Below are 17402 nucleotides of genomic sequence, written 5' to 3' on the forward strand. Positions count from 1 at the left end.
GAACTGTGCACGCAAGAGATCTGGGTTGTGAGCTCTTTAGGAGAATCTAATGCCTGATCGGTCATTATCTCCCATCACCCCCAGATGGGACCATCAAGTTGCAGAAAAGCAAACTCAGGGCTTCCACAGATTCTACATTATGGTGAATTGTGTAATTATTTCATTACATATTACAAAGTAATAATAGAAATAAAGTGCACAGTAAATATAATGTGCTTCAGTCACCCCAAACCACCCCCTGTCCTTCCACCCCAGTCCGTGGAAAACTTGTCTTCCATGAAACTGGTCCCTGCTGCTAAAAAGGTTGGGGACTGCTGCTCTAGATCTGAATTCTAGCTACCCCTTTGGACAGCTCCACAAGCTAAACAGGAAACTTTGTATCCAATATGGAACATGTGATTAGCCTACATTTTTTGACTCCCTTGAACTGTCACCATCCACTTGGTTATCTAAACTAGAACTTTCACAATCCCTTTTGACTTGCAAAAAACGTCAAACTGGTTATTTATGGCTTGTCCAGGTTCCCCACTATAAGGTCATTTGAATTTATCCCCTTTAGATCCGTGTCTCCTGCTGGACATATAAATGCCATGTTAATCCAAACATTGATTTTTATACCATCCAGTCTCTCCTACTGTTGCCCTCCCTTCCTCTCTCTCTCCAGCCTCCACCAGGGGAATCAGAACAAATTAAAAAACAGTCGCTTTTTCTGTGGTACCCCACATCTCCATCTTCCTGGACCACGTACTCATCTTTGGATCCCTGTTGACTGGCATGTAGTAGGCTAACAAATATGACTTTGGTTTAGAAGGGATCATCATGCTGTACAATAATGTAACTGGAAGTGGTGACAACATACTTCATTATGAATAAATATATATGCCCTAATGGAAACTCTAAGGAATATTTGTTCCTGACCAATTAAACATTGCCAGAATTTAAGGAATTTTGAAATGATGAGAATTAACTGATATGTCAGTAGTCTTTTAAAAAGGTATCATCAGTATTGAGTTGTTAATGACTCTTGCGTATGTAAAAGTCATTAATTCTATCTTAAACAAACAACTCCTCAGAAGATGCAAGTAAGCCTTGCTTTGATTTATTTGGAAAGTAATTGAAATAGGTCAAATAGTAGCAAGGAATTACATCAGCACTGGTAACGTGCCTAAACTGATTTAAATTTTTTTATTTTTGCCTAAAGAACATGAATACATGGTAATGAATAGTCCAGAAGAATTTAGGATGAAAAGTGAATATCACCTAGTTTACTTTTTCCTGTCCTAGTCATATTCCTGAGGGAACTTCTATTTTTAGTATTTCTGCAGGTTACTGCCAGAACTATAACAAATATGCTTATTCCCTTATAACTTCACTTACCAACTTTAGACAATCTCTCCTCTATGCAACAAAAAATGAAGATTTAGCTTGCTCAGTTTTCTTCCCCTTACTCCCCGACTCAAGCCCTTTTCTTAGTGTTTAATAGCTTTTTGTTCATATTTTTGAATCACTGATTACTTCCTTTTTTAACTTTAATATAGTTCTTTTTCTAATATTCTCACCCTTGGTCATTTATCCATTTATTTTTGTGTTGTCAAAATTGTTTATGCTTTTTTTTTTTTTTGGTTCTGTACTTAACAGTGTTCTGATACTGTATTATATGTTGGTTGTAAAAAATTAAAAATTAGTAAAGGCCTAAGTGCTTGGTTTGCATTTCTTCATTCTGTTGTCACACTTTGGGCTGTAAGATGAATAATTTAGCATTAAAGTGAAATTTAATGCTGAAGAATATTTTGCATTAAAGTGCAAAGGAGTCTCTCTTCCTAAATTCTGTCATTTACTTAAAATTATTTTAGTTTCATAGTTATACCACAACTTTTTGAAATGAGTTATAAGCCTTTTTTAGTATCCTTTAATTTATTTGGCCTGATAATCATGTGACCTTTTTATAATTTTTTGTTTTCCTGGAGCCTACTCTCCTCTAATCCTCTGCCTTCTAACATCCACCTAGACAATTTTTGTAAAAGCCTGCTGCATAGCTTTCATTATGGGTTATATTTTTATCTTCAGTGTAATGATTTTACCTGTGCTTTTCCATTGAATTTTCATGAGTTTGAGAATCCCTTAAAATTGCGTATAGAATTTGTGTGTGAATGAATTTTTAAGCTTTTTTTCATATTCTCAAGGGTGGTTCTTATGATCCCAAAACACATCTATTTTAAAATATCTTCTTTCTTATCCTTCTTATATAATTACCTGGGCTTTCAGAATATTCTGTGCATCTTATATACGATATATTTTTGTCATGCTAAATCATAACCTCTTCAACTCAAAGAGACTTTCTGCTTTTCTGGAAATGAGACTGCCAATGAGCATTATACTGGGGTTCCATGGCTTAGTCTCCAAGTGTATGCAGTCTGCATTTTTCCATATTCTTCAAACTATTTGAAGTCATATCTTGCTTCTAAGTGATAGCTTTTCAGGTTTCAAACAGTTATTAGTCCCTTTGGCTGTAGTGGTGATTTTGATGCCCTTCATAGTAGCAGAGGACATTATCACTACCTAATCACCTTTGGTTTCCTTGGTTGTTTCTTTGGGGCCGTTAGCCACTTTAACCTTGTACCTTTTTTTTTTTTTTGAGACAGAGTCTCACTCTGTTGCCAGGCACCAGGCTGGAGGGCCGTGACGTGATCTTGGCTCACTGCAACCTCCGCCTCCCGGGTTCAAGCAGTTCTTCTGTCTCAGCCTCCTGAGTAGCTGGGACTTCAGGCGTGTGCCATCACACCCAGCTAATTTTTGTATTTTTAGTAGAGGCGGGGTTTCACCATGTTGGCCAGGATGGTCTTGATCTCTTGACTTTGTGATTCTCCCACCTCGGCCTCCCAAAGTGCTGGGATGCACCCGGCTAACCTTGTACCTTTTAAGTACCTTTAGTATGTTATCTTCTCAATGTTTCTTCATGGCAGGTTTGGTACTACCTTTTGTCAGATCTAAAGTTATTTGCTAAGATTGAAAATAAGACAGTAAAAGGTACAATGGAATAAATTACACATGTTGTAGAGTACTTATTTTCCTTTATTCTTCCTAGTACTCAGCTTGGCTAAGAGTATTTTAAATAGGTACATTAATGGTCCCTGGCCAGGAATATGCAGACTAGTATACTGTTTTAGTTCTCATTGTCTAGTGTAGGATAGAATGTAGAACATAAGGAAAATATATTTGCTTGCTTTATTTTTTTAAAGGAGTGTTGTATTTTGAGAAAGTATGTGTATACTTTCATTGAACAAATGGCCATGTTTACTTTTGCCTCTGGGATTTTGTTTATGCAGTTTCTACTATCTGGAATAGTCTCTCGCATGTTCTTTCACTAGGCTAACTTGTCTTTCAGGTCTATGCTTAGATGTCATCATTCAGAGAAGCCCTTTCCCTGACCTTTCCAAATTAGTTTAAGTTCTACATATGTATGTTTCCATCACACTCTCCACTAATTATTCATTTATTTACTTAAGTCCTTTATTGAGTGTCTTCTATGAGCCAAATTCTGTTCTGGAAGAGAAGGATCCCGCAGTGAACAAACAGAAGTCTCTGTTTTTATAGAGCTTACATTATGGTGAACAGAAGTAAATAATGAACGAATAAGAATATAATACCAGGTAAAGAGTTCTGGGAAGAACAAAGCAGGGTAAATGCATAAGACTAATGCCTGGCAGATGCTAATTTACTTAGGGTGACCAGGAAAGGCCTTACTGAAAAGAAGGCATTAGGGTAGAGATTTGAAGATAGGGAATGAGTTTAGCTAGGGGAGAAGCATTCTGTGCTGAAGGAACAGCAGCTCCAAAGACTCAGGGGGGTGCATGCCTGGCATGTTCAGGAAAGAGGAGGCCATTATGAGCAGAATAGATGATTGAGGGGGACCTTGGTGGGACATGAAGTGCCAGTGGTTGTAATGAATGGGCAGATCATATAATGCTCTCTGGATCATAGTAAGGACCTTAGCTAATTACCCTGAGTGTGTTGAGATGCCATAGGAGGGGAATAGCAGAGGAATGAGGTGATATGACTGTGATCACTATGGCTACTTGGTAGAGAATAGTCTGCAGGAGAGCAAAGGTAAAAACAGAATAGTTAGGAAATTTGTTGTCGCTGAGATAAGAGCTGATGTTGGCTTGGACTAGGACTAGGGTGGTTGAGGTGAAAAATGTTCAGATTCTGGATATATACTTTAAGGTTTTTTGCTTGAACAAATGTCAAGATAGAATGGGGTGAGAAAACAGGAGAAAGAGGTTTGGGGTAGTACAGTGGGAGTAGTATAGTGAATGCAGTGGGGAAAGTATCCAATGTCTCAATATTAGACATGTTAAGTTTGAGCAGCTTACTGGAAATCTGAGTGCCAATTGTTTATATGCATCTGGATCTCAGGTTAGGTTTAAGGCTGAGAGTCAAGTTGAAAAAAAATATTGAGGGATTTAAGAGAGAGAAAAAGGAGTGGAATAATCATCTGGGAGAGTGGGAAACTGAATTGACAGTAAAAATTGAGTAGTATTGCTACTCAGTTATGGTTAATGATCATGAAATCAGGTTGAGATCAAGTCACCATAAGTATATGCTTTTCTACTATTGTAGGTTTTATCAGATGATTATGAAAGAAGGAGAGAAGGACAAGGCAGTAATTATTATGATGGGCCATTTAAAGTTAAGATGGATAAGATAGAAAGTAGGGCCTGGTGAGGTGGCTCATGCCTGTAATCCCAGCACTTTGGGAGATTGAGGCCAGTGAATCACTTGAGGTCAGGAGTTGGAGGCCAGCCTGGCCCACAGACAGGGTAAAATCCTGTATCTCCAAAAAAAAAAAAAAAAAAATTAGCTAGGCATGGATGGCGGCATTTGCATGTTATCCCAGCTACTTCGGAGGCTGAGGCATGAGAGTCACTTGAACCTGGGAAGTGGAGGCTGCAGTGAGCCGAGATCATGCCACTACACTCTGGCCTGGATTGCAGGGCGAGACTCCATCTCATAAAAAAAGGGGAGCATAAGAGGATGAGTGACAGTAAAAAGACGGTAGAGTGAATGAATAGGTGGTCCCTCTTGGTTCAAAGAATTTGTGGAGGCAGAGTATTAGAGATTTTAAGTGGGAATTATTCTCCCAGTGATGCCACCTCACTTCGTCTCCAAATCTCCCAAGAATAACAGAAGGTCAAACAGAGGCCAGGATAACTTAAACATAAACTTTATTCCTCTTTACAGGCTTAAGGAAACTTAACATCAGCTGTCATGTAATCTGTCAGTATGTATTCATGTACCAAAAATCATTCATGGATACCTACTCAGTGCAGCTTCTCCTTTAACTTCCCTGTTTTGCTCAGCATTTTCACCACTTTTAGAAGCTCTGACCTTTCTTATTGTGGTCTTTATCACACTAATATATAGATTTTGTTTTTGTTGTTACCCTTTTCATGTTATTGCCAGTTTGTGAGAACCTTTGTCTTGAAGGGTTTATGGGAATTGATCATTGTAGTTTTTCACCATCTTTGAACCTTGCACCTAGAAGTTAGTCAGCTTCTAAAACTGAATAATCAGCCTCTAAAACTGGATAGTTACATTAAAAACAACAAAAAAGCCAATCAAACAAATTAAAAAAACCCCAAACAAGTGGGAGTTCCCTGTACATTTATATTACACATCCCTCATATAGACAATGAGCTTGTTTAGAGGAGGGTCAGTGATTTTTCTCAGCTTCTCCCACAATGCCTGGTAATAATAATAGGTTGTTGTCTAAATGGATAATATGTTATTACAGTAACTCTTCACCTTATCTGTACTTTTCATGTCACTTGTCTCTCTGAATCACATCTCAGAGTTCAGAAGGAAGTAATTCTACTCCTAGGAATTCTCCCAAGAGAAATGAAAATATGTCTATCCAAGGACATGTTCAGAGCAGAATTTGTTATTCATGATAGCCCCAAATTGGCAGCAATTCAAATGCCTATTAACTGATGAATGAATAAACAAACTGTGGTGTGGACATTTAATAGAAGACTACTCAGCAATTAAAAGGAGCAAACTACTGATAAATGCTGCAACATGAATAAGTGAGGCCAGATGTAAAAAGCTACATACTGTATGATTTTGTTTTATAGAAAGTGTCAAGTTTCCTTGACATTTACAAAAGGCAAGTTTATTGAGACTAAGCAAATCCCTAGTTGCCTAGGGTTTTGGAGTAACAGCAGGATTAACTGTAAATGGGCACAAGGGAACTTTTTGGGATGATGGAAATGTTCTACAGCTGGATAGAGTGGATGGTTTCACAACTCTATAAATTTATTAAAATTATTGTTCGATTATGATGGGTGAATTTCATATTAAGTAAACTGTACCTTAATAAAACTGTAAAAAAATGATTTTGAGCAACTAGAAATGTTATACTAGAATAAATGAAGTTTATTCAGAGAAAAGGATTTTGGTTCTCCTATGACCAAGCTTGTTGAGTCTGATTAGGGAAAATTGTAACAAGTATATTTTCTGGCACACACTACATTAAAAAGTTACTCCCATCAGGAACAAATGATAATTTATAGGAAGAGAAATAAAAACTCTTATGTATAGCAGGGAAGGACCATTTAATGTTGTCAGATTATCTTGTACATGTCAGTAGCATCTGAGGCCATCTTGACATAAATAACTGTATAATTATCAATTACAGTGATGACATCTAGTCAGTAAGAAAAGCTTGATTTATGTCTTTACATAAATGTACTGGTCTTTACATTTATGTCTTTACATAAATGTCTTGGTTTTGAAAGTAGGTTAATCACATGTTAGAAAAGTTTAAAAATTATTAAAATCGAATGTAAAGGGACTAGCTTATTTATTTTTCTATTTGTAATGGAAAATAGTGCCATTAAATGAGGTTAATTGTATTATTATTAATACAACGTCATGCCCTTTATGCAAAGATGGTACACTTGACCAAGCCTACTATACCATGGTATGTAATTAGTGATTTGTAGTACTGATGATAAAATTAATTTCAAGTTTGCTTTTACTTGACCATCTATAGCCAGAATCTTAAATTTCCAAAAATTTTAGCTGTGGCAAATTAATGTGTTCAGGTGGTAAAATAGAAATTATTTTAATCTATATTGCTGAACTTTATATTAATTGTTTCAACTACCTTTTGCTGCATAACAGATTACCTCTAAATTTTGTGGCTTAAAACAACAGCAGCTTGTTTCTTATGATTCTGTGAGTTGACTGGGCAGTTCCTCTGCTGATCTCACTGGTTCTAGGTTATAGCAGTGCCTTCCGCTCATGCATTCTGGGGGATGAACCCAGCTGGAACAGCAGGGATGCTGAGATGCCCTCTCTCTATGTGATGTGATATCTCAGGCTTCCTCACATATAGCATTTCAGGGCAGTGTCCCAAAAGAGCAAAATCAGAAGCTATAAGACCTTGCCCTAGACTTAGAAGTGACTCATTGTTGCTTCTGCTGCTTTATATTGGTTAAGACAAGTCACAAGGCCTGCCATGATGGGAATGGTGGGAAAATAGACAACATTGCTTAATAGGAGAGGTAGTAGAGTTCTATTGCAAGGAGACCTGGACACAAATTTTAATTTTTTTTCCTTTGCCTTTCAGTTCTTTTTCCTTTTTTCTATTTTGTTGCCTTTCAATTCTTTAATAGAAAACTCTTCGTGCATTTCAGAATTAATTTAAACAGAAGACTAGCAATGTGAACTTAGAAAAAAAACCTTAATTATAAAGTGAAAGTCTTGAATTAGATTTTTTAGAAGTCTAAGTCTGTGTAGTTGATTATAATGTAACTAAATACAAATGTTGTCTTTAGCTTGTCCCTACACTACTTTTATCTCATTGTATAGCAACTTGAATGTTGAAGTATATTGAAGACGTGTTTCAAGTTTTGAAATCTCATAGACCTGTATTGGCATCTTATACTTTTCTGGTCTGTTTCTATATCTGCAAAATAAGGATTAAAATGTGTTTTGATTGAGAAGATGAAAACCCTCTGGAGATGGTTGGTGCTAATGCTTGCACAGCAATGCAAATATGCTTAAAGCCACTGAATGGCACACTTTGAAAAGGTTAAAATGGTAAATTTTATGTTATGTGTATTTTACCACAATAAAAAAAATGTACCTTGGAAACGTACTAAGAGGATTCAATTTGGTAATAATTCTTAAACACTCAGTAATTCAGTAATGCTTATTTTTACTAGGCTAGTGTTAGGATAACTTTACTTTTTTTTTTTTTTGAGAAGGCGTTTTACTCCTTTCCCAGGCCTGAGTACGATGGCACAATCTTGGCTCACTGCAACTTCTGCCTCCCAGGTTCAAGTGATTCTCCTGCCTCAGCCTCTGGAGTGGCTGGGATCACAGGTGCCCAACCTGCCATACCTGACTAATTTGTGTATTTTTAATAGAGACAGGGTTTCACCATGTTGTCCAGGCTAGTCTGGATCTCCTGACCTCAGGTGATCCACCCACCTCGGCCTCCCAAAGTGCTGGGATTACAGGCATGAGCCACCACACCCAACCTGGATAAGACATTTTCCTAAAATGTTTTTACTACCTTTTCTGAAATACTTCCAGTGGAATCACTTTGTGTATGAAAAAAGAAATATACTACTAAGGATTTTAAATAGGATTCTGAGGTTCTTTTAAAACATGACTAATCTTTGTGTTAATTAGAATTTTCAGGTAATCTTAAGAGATCTGCTTATATTTGATATGCATATGTCAGTTTCTTTAATTACTAGTAATTTGTTTTATGCTTTCCTATGGTGGAAGGATATGATGTGAAATCTTTTACCCAACCTTGGGGATTTCATTCAAGGGATTATATCATTTTTGAAACTCATTCGAGACATGAATTTATACCTACTATGAAATTCATTTATGACTAGCAATTAAATTTTAAAATTAAGGACACTCTTCATGTCTTTTATGTTGAAAAACTTGAGGATCTTTTATTGTTGTTTATAGTGCGCTTACTGTGTGCCAGTACTCTAGATGCTAGAGCTACAGCAGGAAATAATACAGACTCCTTGTCTTCTTGGAATTTAAATTCAAGTTGGGTTGTTAGACAGTAAACAACTAAAATAAATATGTACTTCCTTTATTTTTTTTCTCTGAGGCGGAGTTTCGCTCTTGTTACCTGGGCTGGAGTGCAACAGGCGATCTTGGCTCACCACAACCTCTGCCTCCTGGGTTCAAGTGATTCTCCTTCAGTTTCTCAAGTACCTGGGATTACAGCCATGCACCAGCATGCTCAGCTAATTTTGTATTTTTGGTAGAGACGGGGTTTCCTCGTGTTGGTCAGGCTGGTCTTGAACTCCCAACCTCAGTTGATCCGCCTGCCTCAGCCTCCCAAAGTGTTGGGATTATAGGCGTGAGCCACAGCACCCAGCATGAATATGTACTTTCATTGAGGGATAGGTGGTAGGAAGAAATAGAAAGCTGGGTAAGGAGTTAAATGGGGATGAGAAGATCATTTTACATAAGGATGGCCTGTGAAGAGAAATGGGGTGAGGGAGTAAGCTATGCTAAAAAATGGTGAAGAGCATCCCAGACATGAGAAAGAACAAGTGCAAAGGCCCTGAGGTGGGAACACACTTGGTGAATGTGAACACAGCAGAAAGACCAATATGAGAACTATACTGAGTGAGGGTGGAGGAGCGTGAAAGGAGATGAGGTCTTAGAGATAGGTAAGGGCTTTGATTTAGACTTTATTCTGAGGCACTGGAAAAGATTTTGTAGTTCTAATTGTGAGGTGAAATTGTTAGAATTAAAAATGATTTTTGTATTGAAATAATGTTTGACTTATAGAAAATTTGCAAAATTAGAATAGAGAATTCCCATATGCTCTTCACCTGCTGTTAACACTTGCATAACATCAGTGGGATCAGTTTTTTCAGGGTACTGTAGTGCTTTAAAATGTTTGCTCTGGCCAGGCGCGGTAGCCACCTGTGATCCTGTGCTGCCTGTGATCCTAGCACTTTTGGAGATGGAGGTGGGTGGATCACCTGAGGTTGGGAGTTCCAGACCACCTGACCAACATGGAGAAACCCTGTTTCTACTAAAAATATAAAATTAGCCGGGCATGGTGGTGCATGCCTGTAATCTCATCTACTCTGGAGGCTGAGGCGTGAGAATTGCGGAGGCTGCAGTAAGCCAAGATTGCACCATTGCACTCTAGCCTGGGCAACAAGAACAAAACTTAGTCTCAGACAAACAAACAAAAAAATGTTTACTGTGCTGCTGCTATGTAGAGAAAATTGAAGAGGCATGAGCACAGGTACAGATAAGATGCTACTGTAGGAGTCCACTTGAGAGTTGATGACTAGAGTGGTAGCTGGGACAGTTTAGGCAGAAATTTATCCAAATAGCATCTCAGTGCTCTCTTATTTTAAACAGCCTGGCCTAGAATATCCTACTAAGAATGTGAACAAAGCATTCCTTGAAACCAAATTTCTAGAGTTGGTTGTTTTTAAAGAGGAACAAAATACTAGCAAAACTTAGATTAAGAAAAATAATTTATTATGAATAAGCAGTTTCAGTAACAAAAGAAGGTAATAATTGAAATGAGCAAATAAAAACTAGACCTATGTTCCTTTATATTCAATGATTTAGCTCTGTAGTCATTGATTCCTTATAGTTATTTGCCAGTGCTTTTTCTTTGAAAGAATGAAATACTTTAGGATTTAGAATAAATAATAAATTTCAATCAATTTTCTAGATACTTATATTTGTGTGGAAAATGCTTCTTAATTGAACAAAGATTAATTACCAGGATTTTTCAGTATAGAGATAGGTTCTTTGCAATAAGCATGCCTGATGTTTATCCTGTTTATTTCCAGTTTTTACATATTTTACTTGAATATTTAGAATAATGACCCATAGCTAGAAATTAAAATGAAAGCATTATATAAATATTTTGCTAAAATATTTGCATGTATCGCATGAATATGCTTTTATAACTATTAGTGTAGTGAGGCTGGCCACAGTGGCTCACACCTGTAATCCCATCCCGAAGCAGGATGATCACCTGAGATTAGGAGTTCGAGACCAGCCTGGCCAACATGAAACCCCATCTCTACCAAAAATACAAAAAAATTAGCTGGATGTATTGGTGTCTGCCTGTAGTTCCAACTACTCAGGAGGCTGAGGCAGGAGAATTGCTTGAACTCAGGACGCGGAGGTTCAGTGAGCTGACATTGAGCCACTACACTCCAGCCTACGTGACGCTATCTCAAAAATAAATAAATAATTAGTGTAATGAATAGTATCAGTTTTTTTTCACAGTAGTATTTTTTTAATGTTCTGTTGCATAACTTCAGTGTTTTACTGATCTATGTTCTTAAGCCATTTCCTGCTTTTTATTTACTGTAAAACAATGATATCAGTTGAATTAAGAAAACTTTGTTCTAGATATTAATAATTTTTGGTGGTATCTACTCTCTCTCACTTTAGGAACTAAAATGTAGCATTTTTTGTAATTGAAGCTAGAGAGTTGTAGATATTTTTGTTCTTTATTGTTATAGTTGACCTCTTACACACAGACTTTATGAAATTTATTTTTACTAAAATGGGGAACTTGATTGCATAAAGAGATTAAGAGGATTGTGTGAGATGCCTGTAAAATGTTTGGAACAATCAATGCCTGACACATAATGCATACTCAGTAAATATCAGCTCTTATTAGAAACACTATGGGTACTATTGGCGATTATTAAAGTTTTTCTTCTTAACGAGACTTTGAGTTATATTAAAGTTTTATTCTAATTCTGTAGAATTATCTGCAAGCTTCCTTTGTTATTCACCTAATGTTTAACGTACAGCTTCTGGCTGTGAGGCGTTGCTACAATTCTTATGTATATAATCTTGGTTAATTGTCCACATCAGCTTCCATTTTGTTGAGGAGGGTATTAGGCTGGAGATGTTGAGTCGCTTAGCCATGGTTGCATAATAAGGTATGCTTTTTAGCATCACCTACCAAAACATGTCATCTAACACGATAGTCTTTGAAATCTCTAATCTGATAGATGTTTGCATTGCTTACTTCCTTATAGGCAGAACTGTATGATATGGACCGCCTAATTATGCTGGAGATAGCTATAATAGAAGGTGATAGCTGCTGTCGGACATTATACACATTTAGAAAAGGGAGATGTTAGGATTTCAGGGAAGGAATTCAATCTGAAAATGAGGTTAGCTTTTAAACTGAGTGCTTTGGGAATAGTGGGGTTTGGACCTGTTTAAGTGGTGGGATTCTGACATTCCAGTAGAGGAAACAGTAAGAAAGCAGGAGATTTGTATAGAAAATAGTGAATAGATTGTTTTGGCTACTGTATGTAGAGTGTAAATACATGGAAAAGAATGCATTGGAAAAGTAAGTTAGGGCCAGATTGTGGAGGGCCTTGAAATCTTGACTATTTTGAATTTAGGTATCTAATAGTTGTTGGATAAATGTTTGTAGCCAAGTAGCGTCTAGTCATATATGGCTTTGGGGAAAATAAAGTTGAATGAGAAAGTAGCCTGTGAGGTTTTATAAAAAGGAAATGATAGGTGTGTAGAATGGTAGAAAGAACACTTTCAGAAGTAAGGAGATGAGATTTCCAGTCTTGGCTCTGTCATTAAGTAGTTGTAACTTTAAGAAGGTTATTTTAAGATCTGGAGATCTTAGGTTCTTAATATGGAAAATGAGGTTTGTATATAAGACCATTTAAGGCTCATAGTAAGATGGTGACGGTATGATTTATTGTCCAGACTAGGACACAGAAGGTAGAAGGAAAGGGGACACTATTAATAAAATTACACTAGGGCAGCTGAAATAAATTGGGATTATTAAGCCCAATATAAACCAAATTATACCCTTCATATCTTATTATGAATGTACTTTCACCTGTTGTATTTTGAAAGTCATGTTTAAAGTACTGAAAAGCAGGAAAAAGGACTAAGACATCAATTCTTTTTTTTTTAATTCTTTTTTGCTTTTTTTTTAACTTCAGTTTTCTGTGGAACTAAGACATCAGTTCTCAAAGTTTAATGTCGAATAGGGTAACAAGTATTCGCTTCATGTTTTTAGAGTAGTAATGATCAAAATGTACATATAAACATGGAATTGTTCTGACACAGATTATATTGTGCAAAATAGCTACTCTCATAGATTAAACTAAAAATAGTCACTACAAGTATATATCTTAATTTGCTGGCATTTGGGGGTAGTAATGAAATATTTCATTTGTGAATTTTTTTTTTTTGAGATTGAGTCTTGTCTCTGTCACCCAGGCTGGAGTGCAGTGGCTTGATCTTGGCTCATTGCAACCTCCGCCTCCTGGGTTCAAGCAATTCTGTCTCAGCCTCCCAAGTAGCTGGGATTACAAGCATGTCCCACCACACCTGGCTAATTTGTGTATTTTTTGTAGAGACAGGGTTTCACCATGTTGGCTAGGCTGGTCTCAAACTGCTGACCTCAGGTTATCCACCCACCATGGCCTCCCAAAGTGTTGGGATTGCAGGCTTGAGTGTGAATATTTTCTAGTTAGAATTCTTTAAATGTCTTCAGGTACTATGATATTTAGGGTGGTTTACCCAGTAATAGTAAGGTCTACCAGACTGCTGTGCTTACTGTTTTAAATTGACTTTTTGTAGTTTAAAAAAAAAAAATTCCTCTGGTGTTAGGCTCACTGCTGAAAATTTTCTGACTTATAGTGGTCTAGTACAGTTATGTGTGGAAGCATCTCTCCCTTAATGTTCTTAAGTATAAATAAGAACTATATGAAGGCCTCAACATTATATGGGCTTTGATAGCAAATAGGATATTTTGAGCCACTTGTATTTTCTAGCTTTTCATGTTCTGAATAAGCTTCTCACACATTTAATAGGATAAAAGGCAAATTCAGATTCAGTAGGTCTGAGGTAGGCCTGAGAGTCTGCTTTTCTAACAAGCTCCCAAATGATGTGGGAGCAGCTATTCGGTAGACTGCACTCAAGAGTATCAAGGTTCTAGATCATTTATTGGAATTCTGAGAATCTTATAGGACATTAAAAATAGCTAGATTCTTTTGGAAATTATATCAATAGTTGATTTTAAAAGAAAAATTGGGCTTTTGTAAATTATACAGTTAATTAAAATACTATTTGTCTTTCACATTTCCCTCTTTCATGTCTTAACTCTAGTTTTGCTTCTTTCTCATTTCTTTTTTGTTGTTGTGGTTTTTGCTTTTGTTTAATATATTATTGTGTTTTGTGGATCTGGTCAGGGAACCGTTACTGTATTTTATGTTTGTATCTACATTTTATTTTGCATGCGTAACGTGGCTTTACCTGGATGTTCTTTTTGGTAAGTTCCAAATTTATATAGCATATTGTTTTTTTGTAGTATAAGTTGTGATGTTTTTCACCTTCTTTTCTCCCGTTTCTAGTAATGTGATCATGCTCATGACTTGTTTTTATTTTTTAAGAGTTCATTTGGTATTTTTTTCCTAACACTTCCAGATTTTCCTTAATAGTAGTGTAATTCGGTACTAATCTGCTTTGATTTGTTTTATAGCCTCACACTGTCAGTGCTGATCACTATTAGCAGTTGCTGTCTCGAGTACTTTGGTTTTTTTTAAAAAGCCTTAATCATCTAGAAATACTATTCTAAAAGCTTGTGCTTCCATATAGCAGTCATAAAAGAAGATAGTTTGTAGTAAAATGAAATACTTTTGTTTTCTATGAACAATTTGTTGTAATTTTGGTTTTACAGCAACAGCTTGCACAACTACAGAAAGAAAAATCAGAGATTCTGAAAAATCTGGCATTGTATTACTTCACATTTGTAGATGTTATGGAATTTAAGGTATGTATTTTAATATATAATGTTTAACATTTTGTAAGTAGATTTAATGTTTACTAATTGTGTAAATTGCTCTGTCACTTGTAAATAATAAAATTGGAGTTCTTCCAGAACTGAAATATAAAACATCCCTTGTTTGTTTGTCTTTTCTTAATTTAAACAGATTTATACAGATAAAAGACTGAAATAAGTATTTCTTTTCAGGACCATGTTTGTGAATTGCTGAATACTATTGATGTTTGCCAAGTCTTCTTTGATATTGTAAGTATGATGTCCAGTTTTTCTCCTTCCAGAAGAGCTCAGGGGACCAATTGCTTTTTTTCAGATAGATTATATAACTAACATATAAAGTTTTAGCATTATTAATCTGCTTGTTTTATAGCTTTTTTAAAAAATAAAGTGTATATTCTCTATATTTGTTTAGATTGTCATTGAGTATAAGTCTTGTACATATTGGGAAATACACCTTAACTTTAGTATTTTATTTAATAGACCCAATTTTGAAAAGTTAAGTGGATAATATTTTTGTAAAAGGCATACTTGATGGACTCTTTCTTAGTATGATAATTTTTGGATATAGGAAGTCAAAGCAAAAAATGTCTCCATTTAGTTAATGGTGAACTTTAAAAAGAGTAATTTTCTTCCTCTTTGGTGAGATTGGCATCAGTGTTCTTTATTGTTCCGGCTTTTGTCCTTTTGAACTGTTACGAGTTGGAATATGGTGATCATAAGCTTTTTTTCTTTCATTCATAAAATTGGGTCAATCACAGAATTGTTATCTGTAACTCCCAAATTTTAGACATGCTTTTAGTGAAAGGAATTAGATGGCATTTCAGAATGGGGGATAAAATAAATCCAGAAAATTAATAGCTCTCAGTAGCTTCTATGAAGATTTTGTATGTGTTTAAAATTTTAAGAAATAGGAAGTAGTTGAACTTGATTTTTTTTTCTCCTAGACTGTAAACTTTGATTTAACAAAGAACTACTTAGATTTAATTATAACCTATACAACACTAATGATACTGCTGTCTCGAATTGAAGAAAGGAAGGCAATCATTGGGCTATACAACTATGCCCATGAAATGACTCATGGAGCAAGGTAGATCTGCATTATAAAAGTCTTTCTAAAATTCTCAATTTGAGGGATTACAACTCATTGAAATTTGATATGTCTGTTTTAAGTGACCGAGAATACCCACGCCTTGGCCAGATGATTGTGGATTATGAAAACCCTTTAAAGAAGATGATGGAAGAATTTGTACCCCACAGCAAGGTAAGAGGTGGCATTTAGGCATATAAGAGAATAGGCATATAACATAGCATGAGGATGGATAGTTGGATAAAGTGATAAACTTCTTTTTTGAAAAATACTATAATGGGATATAAGTAATAGTTATGTGTGCTTTTATCTAATTATGGACCAGAGAACTAATTAATGAGATTCGAAATAGTGTATAGAGAATCAAGGATATATTGATTGATTCATTATAGTTTTTTAGATTTTAATTTAGCATTAAACAGTAGGATTTACCATATGGTATTTAAGAGTTCTCTTCTCATACCAATGGATTGTAATAGCAACTCTGCAAATTATAGTATAATATTTGGCAAGTTACTTAACTAACCTCACGGTACGTCAGTTTTCTTATCAGTAAAAATGGAATAATAAATAGTACTTACTTCATATCGTTCATACAAGAATTGAATGAATTACTTCATTAAAAAGTACAGAGTATTTGATAAATTTTAGCTATATTATTATTGTCTCAAGAAAAAATGACAGGAGTTTTATGGAAATAATTTGAAATGACTGTTTTAGGAGATATTATGAATAGTTCTTAATGAAATTATTTTGGTTGTAAGTAGTCTTGTCATTATGGATTCTCTGCAGAAGGGCTAATTCACAGAACGGTAGTTTCTAAGCACTTCAAGGATATTTATAGGTATTTCATCCAATCTCATTATTTATAGCTAAAGATTTAGGGCTGGAGCAGTGTCATGACAAGGTAAGTCATTTGTGACAATGGTGGCAAAACCAGAACTGAAGCCCAGGATACTAGAATCTTGGTCTACATTGATTGTTCTCTTTGAATGCTGAGACTATTCACCTTGTAGAAGCCTGTCTTTTTTCTCTCTCTCTCCTTTTTTTTTTTTTTTTTTTTTTTTGAGACAGCATCTCCCTCTATCACCCCAGCTGGAATGCAGTGGTGCGATCTTAGCTCAGTGTAGCCTTCAGCTCCTAGGCTCAAGTGATTCTCCTGCCTCTGCCTCTTGAGTAGCTGGGATTACAGGCATGTGCTACCATGCCTGGCTAATTTTTTGTATTTTTAGTAGAGACAGGGTTTTGCCATGTTTCCCAGGCTGGTCTTGAACTCCTGAGCTCAGGCAGTCTGCCCACCTCAGCCTCCCAAAGTGCTAGGATTACAGGCATGAGCCACTGTGCCCAGCCACTGTGCTTTTTTCTTGACATACAGTTAACACCAATAATTTCCTTTGAATTTTTTTACTCCCATGAAAATTCTGAAGAAATTCTTCCAGATTTGCATAA

At 35.9% G+C, this 17402-nt stretch overlaps 1 protein-coding gene across 5 annotated transcripts in view; it reads left to right on the forward strand.

The window, feature by feature from the left end:
• Positions 1–17402, forward strand: part of NCKAP1 (NCK associated protein 1) — a 115335-nt gene that overhangs the window by 21767 nt on the left and 76166 nt on the right. For 3 of the 5 annotated variants that reach the window (XM_035304331.3, XM_035304333.3, XM_054257405.2), the window contains 4 exons: positions 14771–14857; positions 15059–15115; positions 15811–15953; positions 16037–16127. In XM_035304331.3, coding sequence (XP_035160222.1) covers positions 14771–14857; positions 15059–15115; positions 15811–15953; positions 16037–16127 — 378 coding nt within the window. Of the gene's footprint in view, positions 1–14764; positions 14858–15058; positions 15116–15810; positions 15954–16036; positions 16128–17402 lie in introns of all 5 variants that reach the window. The other 2 variants (XM_035304330.3, XM_035304332.3) reach the window with 1 other exon arrangement.

The sequence above is a fragment of the Callithrix jacchus genome, chromosome 6 (genome assembly GCF_049354715.1).
Source record: "Callithrix jacchus isolate 240 chromosome 6, calJac240_pri, whole genome shotgun sequence".
In the NCBI taxonomy this organism is placed as follows: domain Eukaryota; kingdom Metazoa; phylum Chordata; class Mammalia; order Primates; family Cebidae; genus Callithrix; species Callithrix jacchus.